The sequence below is a fragment of the Malania oleifera genome, chromosome 10 (genome assembly GCF_029873635.1).
Source record: "Malania oleifera isolate guangnan ecotype guangnan chromosome 10, ASM2987363v1, whole genome shotgun sequence".
NCBI lineage: Eukaryota > Viridiplantae > Streptophyta > Magnoliopsida > Santalales > Ximeniaceae > Malania > Malania oleifera.
This window is the reverse complement of record NC_080426.1, coordinates 51,034,313-51,052,581: the sequence shown is the minus strand read 5'-3', so window position 1 is coordinate 51,052,581 and position 18,269 is coordinate 51,034,313. Positions and strand designations below refer to the sequence as shown.

Below are 18,269 nucleotides of genomic sequence, written 5' to 3'. Positions count from 1 at the left end.
TAACGAAAGCTTAAGCAGCAAAAAACATATAATCACAATATTATAAATGCGAAAACATCCATTACATTACCATAAATACCAGAGTCACTATATCCACTATATTTCAGTATATACATCCTAAAAACAAGATCTATGGACATTTTCCACAAAATCCAACTGTCCCTACTAAAACTTACCCTTCAAAGAGGGCAAATAAACAGCACTAGATCAGCAGGGCTTTTCCCGTTTTCTTATCAGGGGCTCATGAAAATTTTATAAAATTTTGAGGTGAGACACCTCTCAGTAAGGGAAATAAACTAATACTAGTGTGTGGCAACATGAGTATTCCGTGTTATACATATACCATACAGAACATATTCAGTAACTATTTTGTCAAATTTGGGAAAACATATATATCATCAAAACATGGCAGAACATACTGTATTTTCATAAACATATTTCATCTCATATAATAATAATAATAATAATAATACAAAAACATTCTTGATAGGTTAGCTGACTGTTGTCATGTATTACCCCCACATTACTGGGTTGTGTGGCCCAAAGGCGAGACTTGATAATGGTTGGCCGACCACTGCCAAGTCAAAAGTACAGTTTGTAAGTTTAATGGGTCTGCCTAACCTGGTCCGTACACCAGGGGCTCTCACACACTTCTTAAAACCACATCGACCATCCAATCTCACACACTCCGTACAGCGACGTTAACACAAATATCTTGATCATGAAAACTATGGACACATAGCAACGGTGCCGTGCAAGTGCTAGTTTAGACCAAGCCAACCAGGTTCTGATATCATATAACATATACTGAAACTGTGATACATGGATATCTTATATCATTAATTATCAGATCAATCATATCATTTTGCATATTTACGTACATCATGAAAAATCATCGGCCCATACGTCGATATTTCACATTTTACCATAGCTCGACCCGTACGCCGGCAAATCATAGCACAGCCTGTACGCTGGCAAATCATTTCCATAACTCAGCCCATACGCCAGCAAACATATCATAGTTCAGCCTGTACACTAGCAAATCATACACATAGTTCGCCCCGTACGCTGGCAAATCATACACATACCTCAGCCTGTACGCCGGCAAATATATAAAAATCTCGACCCATATGCAGGTTTTCCATTATAAAAATCTATACCATTCACACATTCCCAGAAAACAGTATTTCATAACAATTTTTACTCATGCCACACTAACAGGTTTTTCGCATATTCAATATACCATCATTTCCAACAGTATTTTCCCAAATATAAATCATATATATATGTATTTATTTCCTGAAATCAAATGCTATAACAATATACATATTTTCATAAAATACTAGCTTAGTTTATCCCCTTACCTGATTCCTGAAAAGCCCATAAGAAAATTTGTCCCGCACCCGCAGGGTTCCCCGTTCAACACCCTGAAAACGAAATTTCTCAGAACTAAAGTTCAGTATTCCTACGCGTACTACGCTTCCTTTAACTATCAAAAATCCAAATATTGAGTAGAAAGCCTTACCGCGGGATTTGGGATGGTTTCAACCTCAGTCCCACCAACGATCCGCTTCGGTAGACTTACAGAGAACTTTCCTAGGAGTATCGTGGTGGCTTCAGATCATCGAACCGGTGGAAATTTGGCCTGAAATCAAAGAGAGAAGGAAGAGAAACCGTGTGAGGAGAGAGGGAGAGATTCGGCGCAGGAAAATAAATTGAAAATCACGTTTAACCTTATTTATACTGCCGGATTCATTGACGAGCCACGTCACCTCATCAACGAGTCCTGTAGAAAGTTTGTCGACGAACTCCAACCCTCGTCGATGAATTTCAGGCTTCCAAAAATCCTCTCTCAGTATCTTCTTGTCGATGAATCCTATCCTCGTCGACGAGCTCCTGTTATATGTCGGCGAGTCCCCTATATTCATCGATGAAGAGCTGAAAAATTCCTTGGGATTATCCTTTCCAAAATGCAACGTCGTCGACTGCATCCTTCTGTTTCTGGTTTCCATTTTCCTTTCTTTTTATTATTTAAATACCATTATTCTTCGAGTCGTTACACGGTGCTATCTTTGATCAACGTTGAGTATTTTCTATTAAATGTCAAGTTCCAGTGGTTCTTGTTTCGCATTATCAATTCGTTGAGTTCGATTAAAGAATTCGTATTATACACGAGCTAGAGTTTCTTCATTTTTCTTGAAGGAAAATTTTCCTTCGTTTTTGTTTCGCTGTTGCCTTTGACTTGGCCATATTTTTGGTCTTTACTTTGCAGCAATTTTCTTCTTCGTCGGCATCTCATCATCCGACATCGTTGTCTTCCTCGCCTGCTCTATGCATCGACATGTCATCGCATGACATTGTTGTCTTCCTCGCCAGCTCTTGTGCACCAGCATCTCCTCCTGTGGATCATCTCCATCTATGCTTCACATCAATCTTTTTTTTTTTTCATCATCTTTTACCGCAAGATGGAGATGTTAAATCTTTATTTACCATCTCCATCTTGAAGGGGCGTGTTAAAAGATGTATATTCTTGATTTGTTAGTTTAGTTAATTGTTTAGTTAAAGTTGTTATTTAATTCTTGAGTTGTTAAGTTTAGTTATGGGTTATTATATATATATATACCTTTGTAATCTTCTCTTTGAATACAATTTTGGAATATACATTTTATTTATTTAATAATTTCGAATAAAATTTAGGGGTGCGTTTGGATCAAGGATTTTTTGGTACGAAAAGAAAAAGAAAGGAAAATGGGAAGGTTACTTATTTTTCATTATATTTTTATCTTTATATAAATACTAATAAAAATGAAAGTTTATTCTAATATGATTAAAAATTAACAAAAATTAAAGGTGAATGGTGTATAAAATCAAAATTTTGTTTAATAATTTAATATATTTTTTATTTTCTTTTTCAATTTTTGATAACTGAATATGAAAAATTGGATTCGTTTATGTTTTTTTTTTCTTTCCCTGATATTTTTTAAGTTCCAAACAAGGTATGAGGAAATCACATTATTTTCAATACCAAACTGGCTCCTAACCTAATCAATTTTGTTTGTTCAATAATATGAAAATCAAATCGATCAAATTTGTCATTTTCTTTAATGTATATTTGAAATTTGCATGACATTATGTATAATGAATAAATAACATTAATTTTAGAAACTTAGTATCAATATGCACATATTGGAAGTGTTAAATGGTTGGACCGGTTTTTTAATGTTATAATTCAATTTTTAGTTTAGTTAGTTCTTTCAAGTACTAACCTCCCCCCCCCCCCCCCAAAAAAAACCTCGTCCCAGAACTTTTAAGATCCAAATGATGCATGTGCTCCATACTTTGGGGCCCAGACAAGCAACAGACTTGCCTTACGATGCCCGAGGATAGACTAAAAAAAGAAAATACGAAAAAAATGGCATTTTTTCGAGTTTCCCTAATGATGACGGGATCAAAATGACATAAAAAAAGTCAATGAATTGGAGGAAACCCTGTGAAATTGTCCTAAAAGTATGTGATATGTTACGTCCTTCTTGTCTTCTGCAGCGGCAACTCATACTCAAGCAGTAGCACTGGTCTTGGTGGTAGGGCAGTAGGTGTCAAGGCAGTAGGATTAGTGCCTACCAGATAGAGGCTCAGAGCTATTGTTGATCCTAAGTACCAGTCAAAAATTTGTATCCTTTTTTCATTATATTATGCATGGATCAGATATATCGTGGCAAATTCTTTAGAAAAAATTGTATCTTCCACAGTGGAATCTAATAAGTGAGATTTCGAGTAAGTGTTTACATAATCTTCTTATGTCTGAAGAAATGATTCATCGAAATAATGAGTCACCACTGATATTGATACATCTGAGATCGCCAAATGTTCGGGAATTCCTCTATTCAATCCTTTCCTTCTTCTTGTTGCTAGATATCTCACTCGTACATATCTTCTCTTTGTTTCCCAAGCTTCTAGTGAGTTACAGATGGAGTTAGATCGTAAAAGGTCGAATACAGTACCTTGAAAATGCAGAGTGCATTTTTCTTCTTGATACAGAGAAGGGGGATCCTTTTAGGGGTAGTTCACGAAGGGACATCCAACTTACATACCTGACTCAACATTCTTGGAAAACAAATTGAATCAAGGGTCCGGAGGAGAATTGGCCATTCAATCTTGTGAACTAATGGAGACTGAAATTAGAGAGAGTTTACCTTATTTTTTATTAAGGGGAAAGGGCTTTTTTATAGATTAAGAGGTGAGTAAGGGGGGTGGAGCTTGAGGCAGTAGGAATGAAGGAGGCAGGAAGCTACCACTTCTAGAATGCAAGCTTATCCTTGACTTTTTTTTTTTAGAGCGTATTGCTATTTTTAAATAATAAAAAAAGGTTTATGGATGAAGTAATCAGAGTGACAAATGGTTACGGTTGCGGAAACCGGATAAAGTCGAGAACCGTCGGTTACCTTTTGAATCAAAGAAGCAATGAGCCCGTTGCTTATGTCACATGGTTTGGGTGCTGGCCACATGGGGGAGGATCAAAAAGTGTGTCGACGCAGTTGGGCGCATAGCCGTTGTCGTTTGACTCATTGCCATCGGTGAAATGAATCAATTCTCATCTTTGGTTCAACTCGGGAAATGTTTTGAATTCATGTTGTCAGTCTCAACTGGACATCTATGAGTGAAAACTCAAGTTCAACCCAAAATCCCGGTACACGGAAAATGGATGTCTCAGATAGATTGGTACCATTATCATTATATCATTATAGATGACACTAACAAAGATAAAGTGACAGAGATAGAAAATAAATCAATTTCTCATATGTGACATCTACTCATGATTCCAAAAACTTAATTATTTCCTTCTTTTCAGCATCTTTTCTAGGCAAATCAACCAATGAAAGAGTTACCCATTTAATGTTTAGCATGGCATTCTTTATCTTCAGTTAATAATAAGTAAAGTCAAGAATAATAATTGAACTCAATCCTTTTCCTTCTTCTTGTTGCTGGATATCTTATTCGTACACATCTTCTCTTTCTTTCCCAAGCCTTTAGTGAGTTACAGAAGGAGTTAGAAAAGGTAAAATCTTTGATGATTCCATCTTACATGATTGAGTAAAAAGGCTTTCCATTTTTCTTTTTCAGATCTCTCATCTGGTCAATGGTACACATTCTTTTATTCAACACCATGCCTGAAACGAGTTGAAGGAGGAGGGGGAGTATATGGTTTACCAACTAAAGCACCTCTGAATTTTGAGTGAGACGACAGTTTTTAAGTAGGCATTTGGTAGGTGCTAGGCATTGAAAAATCGATGGAAGGGACAAATTGCCATGGTCGGCTTAATGGTTTGTACACGGATGAAGCGGTGACATAGATGATATCATTAAAAACTTGATCGAAGAACCAACGTTTATTAAAGAAGCTATAGAGTCGATTACAAAAAGTACTAGTTTGAAAGGTTCATTGTAACTAATCTGCTACGAGATTTATATTATACGCAATAGAAGTACCTAAAGTACTAAACAAAATAGGTATTAGCTTGGTAATGATTGGAGCAGCAAACTCGAATTGGGCAAGGTTACTCTATTTAGGAGAAGATGAATCGGCCAGTTAACAATGACTTTTGAGCCGGGACCTTGATGAAAGACATCGCTTCTAAACTCATAAAGAAGACCAGAGAAATGTCACCCGGCCCCAAAAAAAAAAACTCTTAAGAATATTCGATTATAATTATGTGGATAGAATCCAACCGTTTTAAATATACAATCAAACCGTTCGAACCGAAATAGTTTGGTTCGGGTCGATCAGTGCAATAGGAGTTGGAAAACAGAAAAAGTTGTCTTCGTGAAGTCCTTGGAGCCCTAGAAACGAATAGTTCCACCCGGCGAAGCCCTTAGCACTGAGAAGCAGTCCTCGTCGGCGATTCCTCTCAGTCGGTCGGCGGTCGCTTGCGATCGACCATTGTTGGCTCTCCTTTTCTATATATAAGAAATAAGCCTTTTTACATCCATTTTGTCTCAAAAGGTCTAGTGATTGCTCTTGAAGATGATCCGAAGAATCACTACTCATGCAAATTCTAAACTTTTGACATCTTCCATTGACACAATGAACCACCAATTTTTGCAACGATGCTCCGTGAGTGGAACTGCAAAAGGAAAAGCAAAGATAAAGACTGGACAGCCATTGAAGAGATCAAAGCTGACTACAAAGAAAGGCACTGCAGATTCTGCTCCAAAAGGTCCTGCTCGTAGGAGTGAAATGGAGCAATTGATTGATGAATGCATAAACGCTCCAACACCTCTTAGGCACTTAACGGCCAAACAGAGAGCACGAGAAGCTGAGCGTGAAAAGCTAGGGCTTATTAGCAAAGACCGCCAGCGTGAAATTGATATGCTGAAAAAAAGGGCAAAGAAAGGCGGAGAGGAACCGCCAGTTATAATGGGAACTCCTGGGTTGGATTATATCACACTGGGTTTGGTTGATGCTGAAAAAATTCCACAGTATGAACTGACGGTTGAGGACGGGCGGCGGTTAGCAAAGGAGTACAGTAGAGTGTTGATGAGGCGGCACCGGGTGAGGCAGGCAGCAGAATCAACATTGTTGCGGTTGAAGAAAGAGGCGATTGAGGCATTGCCGGAGCATTTGAAAGCAGCAGCACTTGTCCCAGATTTGACACCATTTCCAGCAAATCGATTCATGGCAACGTTGACGCCACCAATAGAAGGGTATATTGATAAGGTCAAGGAGGCAGCAAAGAGAAGCTCTGCGAAGGAGAAGATTAGATGATGGGAGGTTAGTGACCTTATTTTGCACTTCTGTTCTATGACTGATGACCTGGTTGCTTGAGCATTTCATATAATTAGTTTTTTTTTTTTTGGTTTTGGACTACCGATTTTTTTCATTTTTTGAACACTTAAATTGGTGAATCTAGTTTCTGATTGAAGAGTGCAAACCTTTGGGAAATATACTACTTTGATGAAAGGATACTTCTTTTTATAATAATCATACTTGAGTTTCTTGCTTCTACAATGTAGAAGGATGCAAAGTTGTAGTTAGCATGATTCATTTTCCTTTTGAAAGATATTGCCTATGGATGAGTAAATGATGGAGAATCCACATTATATCTTCTGGTGAGACAATGCAGTATCTGTCACGCATCTGTTGAGATTATTGAAGAATGATTGGATGTTTTGCTTGTTGTCTTAGCCAATGATTAAACACTGTTTAACATGAAGATTCAATTTTTCACTTTCTATAGTGCACACATGAAGGGTTGTCACTGCACAATTTGTTGCATACTTTCTTTGCTAGAGTCTATCGCAATGTTATATTATATGCATGTGATTTGTGGCTAGCATTAAATGTTTGAGATCAATTTGTTTTCTGGTCAGTCTTCTGTCCAATTAAAAAGGTTAGCTGGGGTCTTTTACTTGAAATGCTCTTTTTTCTTGCTTTGGTGAAGCATGGGTGAAGCCTAGGCGTGTAAGGGATCCCTTACTTGTAGGGTTTGGGGAACGCAGAAATAGAAGAGTGTTATGGCGCTGTGCGATTTTGGCAATCCTGTAGACTCTTTGGATTGAGAGGAATGCTAGAACTTTCAAGGGTCCTCCTAGATCTCCTATCTCATTATGGGATACAGTAGCATACTGGTGCTTTGGTGTTTCTGTGGGGCCATGGGCTTTTTCTTTCGGTTGTTTCTGGGGCTGTCTCTGTCTGACCTTCAAAGAGATTGGATGGCATCTTTAGCTTAGTTTGTTTGTGTTATTTCCACTTTCTTGTGATTTTTTGGAGGCCATCTTGTGCCCTGTGCCTTGTAACTGCCTTCTATTCTGTTAACAAAACTTTCTCTTACCCAATAAAAAGAAAAACATGAATTGGTTCATGGGGTAGGTATGAAATGAGTCCAAAAGTGCTAAAATTCATGACATCTGTGAGTATCTTGATTAATTAGTTCTTGTTCAGTCGGGTTGTATTAGTTTATCCCTTCATATCTATGCACTTATGTTCTTGCTAAATATAATTTGAATCTGCCCTACATTTGTCTTTCAATGATGTATCTTATTTATTGAAACATTTTTGCTGTTCTAAATACACTTTGTCTTGCAAGAAGTAACTGAGAATGCATATAGGACTAGATATGACCTGATAGAGGTTTTAGAAGGTTTTCTAAAATTGGTATGCAAGAATAATTTCCAAACAATTTAAAAAAATTTGTCCAAATTCGGCATCAACATTGGTTACTAGATCACATGGAACATTAGCTCTGCAAAATGAATGTTAAATAGACTGCTTAACAAGTCTTATATATATTTGGAGAGCTCTCCTCAAGCTTCTCAGGAATCCTTGTTAATGCTTATTTCTTTGGACAGTGCACCATTTAAAATTATGCTGGCAGATTGCCCCTTGGTCAGACATATTAGTACCTGGAGCCTGGAGGGACAATGAGAGACAGCTTGCATCTCTTTCCTATAAAACTCATGTTGGGGCTGAGATGCCCCAAAAGAAAATTTAAGATAGAATTCATTGGGAGTATTTAACCTTTATACTTATATGGCAGTTACAGTGGTTAGCTTCCTTTGTCTTATGTTGTGTAAGTCTTGGATATGTAAGTATGAGAGGATGGTTATACTAGCCAAAATCTGTTCCGATAGTTCCATTTATCAAAGAAGTAGTTGTTTTTAATTCAATGAATTGGTAAATCCCTCCAATTTTTTTCCCAACTTTTTTTTTGGTGTTTGGTGGGGGTGGGGTGAGGATGATTGGGATTGGGGGTTGGGAGATATTTAAAAATGAGAGTGGATTCCAAAAGGTTTAAGATAAAATGGTACATGCTCAAGCTGTGAGTATGGCTTTCATGTACTTGGCATTCAACAATGGTGGAGGACCAATGATCAATTTGAGTTACACTAGGTGTGTAGTTCTGTTGAGGTGGCTGAAAGAAGCATTTTCATGCATATACACATTGCACAAGGACAAGGGGCTTCTGGTGAAGTTGGTAAGGTATTGCCAAAGGAAGGAAGAGTTATTGTATTCAGGGAGGTGAGAGGAAATGAAGTTAGAAATCTGACTGTGCTCGGCAGGTTGTAAGGGAGGAGGGTGGATCTATGTAGGTGTTAAAGTTGGAGCACTAGCCTTTGAAGGCCCTGAAATTAGTATTGGAGGAGTGGTGGAGATCATGGTTTTAAATAGCAGCTATGATCATCACATAGCAGCGTTATGTAAAGAATTTTTTGGGGTTCTGATACTGTTACACACTGCTATGGCAGTGGGAATAAAAATCACAGCTGTAGCAGGGCAGCAGCTGCGACTAACCACCACCATTGCATATGGCTGCTACAGGCCAAAGGCTAGGGGTGAGCAAACTATCGGTTCGGTGAAATTCGGTTTATTAACCGAATCAATCGAAAATTTCTGTTAATCATTTCCATTAACCGAACTGACCGAATAAGGGGTATTAATCGAACCTCACCCGACCGAATTACCTATTTGAGTAATTCGGTTAACCGAATTTAACTGAAATTATTTAAAACTAATTATTAAAAACAGAATTTTGGTGAAGCTTAATTATTTAACATATATTAATTTATATTTTAAATTTAATTAATTATTAAATCGGTTAACCGAATTTATATTTCCTATTCGCCGAACCGAAAATCGATTCATCGAATTTTGGTGAAGCTTAACCGAACCGAACCGACCGAACTGATTTTTTTACCTGAACCGAACCGACCAATTTCAGTTGGTTAAATTGGTTAATTCGGGTTTCCCCGAATTATGTTCACCCCTACCAAAGGCTGCTACTAGAGTTTTACAACTATATAAGTGTTATTTTTTTTTTTTTGATCAAAGGGTAAATGTATTGATCAAAATGAGTATTTACATGGTGTTGCATACCCAGATATAGGGGGGAAATGAGCCCCATCAAAATTACAAGCAGTAAGTCAACACTCAGGAGCACAAGAGAACCTGAGCAATCTAGGGGCCTTTTGGCCAATTACTACAATCCAAAACTCATACAACAAGATCCAAAATGAGATTAAACTCCTCCATCTGTGTGTAGCCCAAATCTTTCTTATACCACTGTGTATATATGTTTCTGAATGATCACAATCAGCTCCTTTGGGGATATGGATTTTCCTTCAAACCATTTCCTATTTCTGGCATTCCATATGAGATAAACAGTAGAGGCCAGACCAACTCTCTTGCCTACTGAATGAATCCCAGTGCCCCTGACCTCCTTTCGTAGCCATTTCATTGCAGCTCTGAGTGTTGAAATACCCTTGTTGAGCCCCAGCCAACTTCTAATAGTGTTCCAAACCTGATAGGAGAAACTGCAATTAAAAAATATATGATCAATGGATTCATGTTCCTGGCAGCAAAAGGAACAATACAGGTCTCCTTCAAAACCAATAAACCTATCACAAGTAGGTAGTTTCCTTATAATTCCTAGCCAAAGAGTGAAAGCATGTTTAGGGGTACTTCCACTCTTCCAAACCACCTTGGACCAATGAATCATAGTTCCGTTAGTTCTCCAGAAGTTATAGCAAATGGAAGAGCTAGTATGGTCGAGGTCCCATTCCTCAAAAAGCTGAAGCACTGCATCCAAGTGGTTGGCACATCTTGACATAATCTGGTTCTTAATTCCAATGAGCTTTTTGTATGGTGGGGAGTCATCATGTTTTATCCTGGCCTCCCAAAGACTTGAACCTTTCAAGTAGATTTGATTAACCCATTTGGACCAGAGAGAGTCTTTTTTAGAGTGGATATTCCAAAGGGTTTTTGTGAGCAAGGAAAGATTCCAGGCTTTTAGATCCATCACCCCCAGACCACCTTCTGATTTTGGTAGACACACATCCTTCCAACCAACCAAAGGCTTCTTCCTCCCACCCCAAAGAAAGGCCCTGCATAATTGACAACATGCTCCAAAACTTTATTAGGGATTGGGAAAATAGATAACCAAAAGCATTCAACACCCTGAATGACAGATTTAATTAACTCAAGTTTCCCTGCATAGGATAAAGTGAAGCCAGGCCAGCCCTTGAACAAATCAGCAATCCTATTTATCAGAGGAGAGTAATGACTAGAGTTCAGTCTGGATGTAGCCAAAGGGATCCCAAGGTATCGAAAAAGAAAGATCCAACGTTGAAACCTGTAGCCTGTTTGAAGCCCTCAAGGTCATATTCTTTTATACCTGCATCAAATAGGTGAGATTTCATACAGTTAGCTATCAATCCAGAGCACTTTGAGAAACCCTCCAGACAGTCCATAAGGGCATTAACCGAAGCAACATCCCCTTTAGAGAAGAGAATCAGGTCATCAGCGAAGGCCAAGTGAGTGATCTTGAGACTCTTACATCTAGGATGGAATTTAAAATCAAGGTTAACCCCTAGGGATTTCAACATCCTTGAGAAATATTCAAAACAAATCACAAATAGCAATGGGGACAGAGGATCACCTTGGCGAAGGCTCTTACCCCCCTTGAAGAAACCGAATATACTCCCATTAATGGAAATAGAGTATGAGGTGGTGGAGACACATTCCATAATCCAATTTACCATGGTAGGAGGGAAGTTTAGATGGACCAGCATTTCTTTAAGGAATCTCCATGAGATAGAGTCGTATGCCTTTTTAAGATCAATCTTCAGCATACACCTTGGAGAGATCCTTTTCCTTGCATATTTCCTTGCAAGTTCCTGAACAATATATATGTTTTCAACCATGCTTCTTTTCTCAATAAATGCAAATTGTGCTGGGTTTATAATTCCTTCCAATGCAGGCTTGATTCTTGAAGCAATGATTTTAGCTATTACCTTGTAAAAGACGTTGCAACAAGCAATTGGTCTATAGTCACCCACATAATTAGCATGGTTGGATTTAGGGATCAAAGCAATCACAGTGTGATTCACCTGTTTCAATAGCTTTCCAGTGGTAAAAAATTCCTTTACTGCACTTGTGAAATCAATCCCCACTATGTTCCAGGCTTTTTTGAAGAAGCATGCTGTGAAGCCATCAGGACCAGGGGATTTGCTATCCCTGATATTGAAAAGGGACATCTTAATCTCCTCCTTCGATATTGGAGCCATCATATTAGCATGTTGAGAGTCTTTAATCAGAGGACCCCTTGTATCTGTGTTCCCATCTATCCTTTCACAGTCCCTTTCCTTTCCCAGCAGCTGGCTGTAAAAATTCAAGAACTCCTCAGCTACCTGAGCTTGGGAACTGGTCTGGTCCCCATTTAATTTGGTAACCGCTGAGATGTAATTCCTATTCCTTCGACTTCTCATTAGGCTATGGAAGAAAGCAGTGCCTTTGTCACTTTCCTTTAGGTATCTACATTTGGCAATCCAAGTGATGAACAATCTGTTGGCTTCTGCAAGTCTAATAGCTTCAGATTTTTTTTCATTCAGAAGTAGCTGCAGGTAACCATCCGAGGGATTGTCGTGCAGATTTTGTTGTAGCTCGATCACATCATTGCCAGCCTTCTCTGCTCTAGCCGAAATGTGGGAGAAATGGGATGCATTAAGAGCCTTTAGAGGTTTTTTCAGGCCCTGAAGTCTCCTCACCAATTTGAATTGCTCAAAGCCCTGGACCTGCGCATCCCAACCTTGTTTAATAATGTCCAGAAAATTATGGTTTAGAGTCCACATGTTGAAAAATTTAAAAGATCGCCTTCCCAGACACCCCTCTTCAAACAGGGAAATGAAGCACATCGAGTGATCAGAGAGAATCCCAGGGAAAAGGAATTCAGCTTTAGCCCTCATACCCTCCGGAATCCATCTTTGATTAGCAATCACCCTGTCCAATTTGCTCCAAACCATACCATTTGTCCAAGTAAGGAAACACCCTGATGATCTCAGATCAGAGAGACCAGAGTTGAAGAAGCTATCACCCATATCTCTAGTGTCATAATCAGAGACAGGACGACCATTCTCTTTCTTAGCAGCTGAAAGAACACAGTTGAAATCCCCCAGAAGAAGCCAAGGGGAGGGGAGCTTACTAAGCTGATATATGCTATGCCACAGAGCTCGTATGGCCATGATTGTATTGAAGCTATACACAAAGCTAACATTGAATTTGTTAGAAGTTACTAAACATTCAATGCAACAGTGGATAACTTGGAGGTTCATGTCAATCATCTGAAGAATAACTTTCTGAGGGTTCCACATCACAAGAATTCTCCCTGCCTTATGGAGATCGAAGTTGTTGATTTGCTTCCAGCTCCTGAATCTTTTTCTCATCATTTCATTTAAGTTTTCAGTAGACATCTTAGTTTCTAGAATGCCTATGACATCTAGCTTATTCCTTCTCATGAGCCTAGAAACCCCATTTTGCTTCAGGGGTTTGTTTAGACCCCTGATATTCCAACTTGCAATATTCATCGGGCTTTAGAAGGGGCACTCAACCCCTTACCAAAAGCAAGTGGATTATAATGTGGACCTTTCCCTTTCTTCTTTCTTTTGACAGGTTGGAAATCATCAACCTTACCTTTTCCTTTTCCATTGGCATTTTGGTTCTGCTGTTGCCCAGGGGGATTTAAAACATTCACATTATCATTCTTCTCTTCCATTCTAACCTCCTCTATGGATTTGTCATTGTCAGGAACTGGAGGACCAAGGCAGATATTATTATTCTCCTCTGCTACATCTACAACAGCAAACTTTGAGGAAGCCTTACTATTATTTTCAAACTCTTCAGAGGGGACTTCAGGGACTAGAATCGTCTTTCCATCATCTGCATTTTTGCCTTCTTCCACCATCCTCATAGGACAAGGAGAAGCAACCTTTTCATTGTCTGACCTTGCACTTCCAGCGGCATCAGCCACGTCCATAGTGTTTGGTAGCTTGGCATTCATCTTGGGTCTGTATTGAGCAACCATAGGTTTTTTGACTCCACCTCTGGGACCACAAAAAGCCTCAGTGTGGCCAATGGACTTGCACTTTTGACAAAACCACGGAAGACTTTCATACACTATTTCTTGGGAGATCTCAACTTCATCAGGAAGAAGAATCTTAACTCTGTGCTTAACTTCTTTTGCTATGTCTTTCTCTACCATGGCTCGAGCATAGGAAATTCTACCCTTGGTAGTGGTTAGTTTATCCATACATAGAGGTCTACCAATTGCAGAACAGATCCTGCCAATAGCTTCAGGAGACCACAGTTCAAAAGGGAGATCCTTTAGTTGAACCCAGACAGGAACAACCGTTCTATGCTCCAAGCCAAATTGAAAGAATTTTGGCATTTTCTTGAGGATTAGAGTTCTTCCATATATAGAGTAAGGACCATTCTGTAAGACCTCATTAAGATCTTCCTCCCTTTGGAACTTAAGAACAATCCAGCCCTTATCATGTTGAGTAAAAACTACATTGACCTTCCAGGACCTTAGTAAGGAATTGAGAGCCATCTTACCAAGGAATTTCCCTGTAAAATACCCTACAAGATGTTTGTTTGTTATCCCCTCTGAATTAATCGCAGAATGAGGGATATGAATAGAATCACCAATATGCTCAAAAGCTGGGAGGGGATCACAGTTTGAGGGATTTCGGTTGTTGGCAAAAAGCTCAGCCTAAGCAATCTTTTTATTATGTCTAAGGGTTGTTCTCTCACCGTCAGGACCCTTCGGATCTTGTGTATTCTTTGAGGGGCCATCCTCATCAGCATCCAGATCATGACCCAACTCACTGCATAGTGGCACACTTTTTCTCTTTCTTTCGAGTCTTGCTTTTCAGAGACTAGGGGGTTCGCATCACAAGTTACATGGGGATGGACACTGTTATCCTTAGCAATGCGTGGTAGGCTAGGAGCCCTAATCCCCTTCTTAGGAATTAGGCCATTCTCCTTCTCAAGGGCTGGGGCTAAGGCCCCCTAAGGATCCGAGACCCCAAACTGATAATTGATAGCAACCTCCTTCAGACATCCTTCACTTGCATTACTCGATGAGGAACAGGATTCCTCACTTGGTCTCTGAATTTGCAGTAGAGGATTAGATGATTCCTGAGTCTTATCCTCAGGTTCCTGGGCTTCCTTCAGTTGCTCCCCAGCAAGCCGAGAGAACTTAGCCATTATCTCATGTTTTTTCTTTTTCATCCATAGATCCTTATTTCCACATTTTATTACAATGAATTTCAAGGCCTCCTCAACTTCCTTCTTGGATCCATCATCTTTACTCTCTCTTCGTTGAGCCCTAAGGGTTTCCTTCCGACCCATCTGGTTCGTACAGACAGGAAAGAAATTCAAATTTGACTTGGGCGGGAAAACCCCAGTCGTCTTCCAGCACTTGATTTCTTCATAGCTCTTCTAGATGGCCACCTCTCTAGTTGATAACCCAGCAGGAAATCAACCTCGGGGATCAGTACCAACACGATTTCAGCAAGGATATCACAGAATCACCCCAAAGCCATGCGCCTCTCTAGAGAGAGGAGAGAGCTTCTCTCTCTAACATGGCTTTTTTTCTTAACTATATAAGTGTTATTGTTATACTTGCTTTTTGTTTTTTTTTTTATTTTTTCCTTTTGTAAATCAATCCCAATCATTTGTGTGAAGAGGAGGGGGAGGAGAATTTCATAATGAGGATGATAACAGTATATTGTTATTTTTTTTTTGTAAATTTTCGCAATAGATGCATTAATAACAAGTTGATATGAAGTTACGAACATCGTTTGTTAAGAAAATTTTATTTATTTTTTTAATATTAGTATTGGTATTTCTTTTCTATATTGTTCGACTTCAATATTCTTTCCTTTGCAAGTATTTGTCTTGTTCAAGTTGTTAATACAAATTTATTTGTTATGATAAATTTTATGATTATAATCTTGTAATTTTTAAAGTTTATATTATACAATATGACTTGTTGGTCTAAATCTATTGCTTATTTTTTACTTAAATTAATAAATTAATGGAACTTGTTTAATTTATTTTATGTTTGATGTGCCTAATAGATTAATATTGTGTACTATATTTCAAGATAATTTATTTTGATTTATTAATTTATTTATCACTCATATGAATAATAGAAAGTGAAAAAATATAAATTTTTATCTGTAGGATTTTGAAAAACAATGTAAATAAAAAATACTTAAAACATATTGTTCTTGCTTAAAAATGTTATTAAGTTGAGCTAAAGGATCAAAGATACATTAAAATCTTGTTAGGGAGGGCTCAGCGCTTAAACCATGCAAATATACAAATATAGACAAGGTTATGCGTGCTTAAAAAAAATCACATCTGTTACACCTGTTTCCCATTCTCTAACATCTGCTACTCATGCTTTTCAGCACATCCGTTACTGTTTCACTACCTACCTGCTACTTGCAAGTTGCAATTTGAAACCAAGGTGGAGATGCAGTGAATTTGACATGTCATATGATTCTTGCAAGGAAAGACTGCTGTTCTTAAAGTTGTTTTCAACACTGACTTTCCAGTGTCTAGTTAAGGCACATTTTGCAATGGGTGGATCGGAGCTGGGAATCCATCCTTGAGTGGTTGTCAAGATCCTCTACAGGTACCTTATTCATGGTTGAATGCTCTTTTGTGAAAGTGGCTAGCTGGTTAGGAAGGTGGAGAAGTACTGTTGTAAATATGAAGGACATCCAGTTTCTTTATATATTGGTATGTGGTAGGTCCTCACGGCACCACAGCAGGGTCTTAAAATCTGCTGTCAAGAATCAAGATGGTGCTGACCAGTTTATTGGGTAAGCCAGGTCATTTGTGGTGCCAACTGCCAAATGCTGTTTGAAGTGTTGGAGAGTTTCTGCCCGCAAATCTGGAATTTGATAGAGAGATGACTGAGATGGGCTTCTCCAAGAAACTGCTCCAGCTACAGTGAAGGCAAGGATGGTTAATGGATGAGAAGCTTTCTTCCCTTCTGAAGCACCCCAAAGAGTCTTCCTGAAACTTTGCCCATCTTTTTCTCCACTAATTCTAGAATAGGAAAAATTGACATAAAGCCATAGAGGAGTTGGACGACTTGGAAGGGTGCTCTTTGTAAGTGTATCTACCCCTGCAGACAAGTACTATTTGTTCCACCTCCTCTAAATTCTTTTGAAGCCTTTCTATTTCTAACACTGCATTCAAGATCATCTTGGATTCTAAGGTTGAGTCCAGAGGGAGCCCAAATTTATAAGTTGGCAGAGAGCCAATTTTGTAATCCAAAAACACGGGCAGCTCCTCCAGATCCTTCTCATTGATTGTGACAGTTAACCTTAACCTTAAATCTGCTTCGCAGTGAAGAAGCACATAACTAAGGATTCTCTACTGAACCTTGTTGATAACATAGTTACCAGAATTGCTGCAACACCTGGAACAAAGTTTGATTGAAATAGATAATTATCTGTTGAAAATTACCCAAAATCCAAAGATTTGATTGGTTGTATAAAATATGACGTAATTAGATGCCCTAACTTTATAATTTCTCTGGATTGCTTGGGGTCTTGATCCCGATCCTGATCACGATTCTGGTCCCAAAAAGAGGCAATCCAAATTTAACCAAAAGGAGGTTGGGTGGGGGATGTGAGATTTAGGAGTCCTAGAAGAAGAAGATCTGAAGCAATTTGTGCCCTAAGCCTGAAAAACATCAGCTTCTCTGGGAGTGGGATTCAACATAGAACATACTATCCTGAAGTCCTTGGAGTCATCTTCATGGAGTGGAGAGAGAAAGAGAGAGGGGGGGGGGGGGGGTGGGGAACAGATGACGAGAAACAAGAATTCCCCATTTTTCTTATTTTATTTATTATTTTATAAAAATAACTGATGGTATTGTTATCTGGGAACAAAATGAGGGAAGTTGAAATAAATTTCCCAGAAAGTGAGTCAGATATCCTCTTGGTTTAGTTATTATCTTTGCTCGAGTTAATTTTAAAAGATGTGTAATATATTGATTGATTTATTTGAATAAAAAAAAAAAAACTCCACTTATTGACTTTGTAGTCATTTGTTTTTTTTTTTTTTTTGAAGCATCAGCATAATATATTCATTAATATAAATATCTCATTCCATAGGATGAATTTTCAGTACATTATCCTTACATAATAGGAGTCCAAAGGGACAGTCCTTAGTGAATTCCTTGCTGCCTTTTTTAACACGCAGGGCCATATGATGTTACAAGTCAAAGGATTACACATTAATTTGATGGGAAAAAAGTAATTCTAATAATGTAATTGAATAACGATGGTAATGGTTTAGGCTTTGTTGTTTGTACAATAGAAAAATCACAAAAATAAATTCTGAAAAATTTCTTATTTGTCTATTGTTAGTTTAATGCAATTTTTATGCTGCACAACTTGTTCTGAAATAGCAT

General features: G+C 38.4%; 1 protein-coding gene across 5 annotated transcripts in view; it reads left to right on the top strand.

The window, feature by feature from the left end:
* The first annotated feature begins 5,522 nt into the window (after window positions 1–5,522).
* The window catches only part of LOC131166925 (uncharacterized), a 47,662-nt gene continuing 34,915 nt past the window's right edge, over window positions 5,523–18,269 (top strand). Inside the window, exons 1-2 of one of the 5 annotated variants that reach the window (XM_058125571.1) lie at window positions 5,596–6,769; window positions 7,440–7,859. In XM_058125571.1, coding sequence (XP_057981554.1) covers window positions 6,023–6,763 — 741 coding nt within the window. In that variant the 5' untranslated portion in view covers window positions 5,596–6,022 and the 3' untranslated portion in view covers window positions 6,764–6,769; window positions 7,440–7,859. Of the gene's footprint in view, window positions 6,770–7,439; window positions 7,860–16,248; window positions 17,313–18,269 lie in introns of those variants that run through there. The other 4 variants (XM_058125572.1, XM_058125570.1, XM_058125574.1 and 1 more) reach the window with 4 other exon arrangements.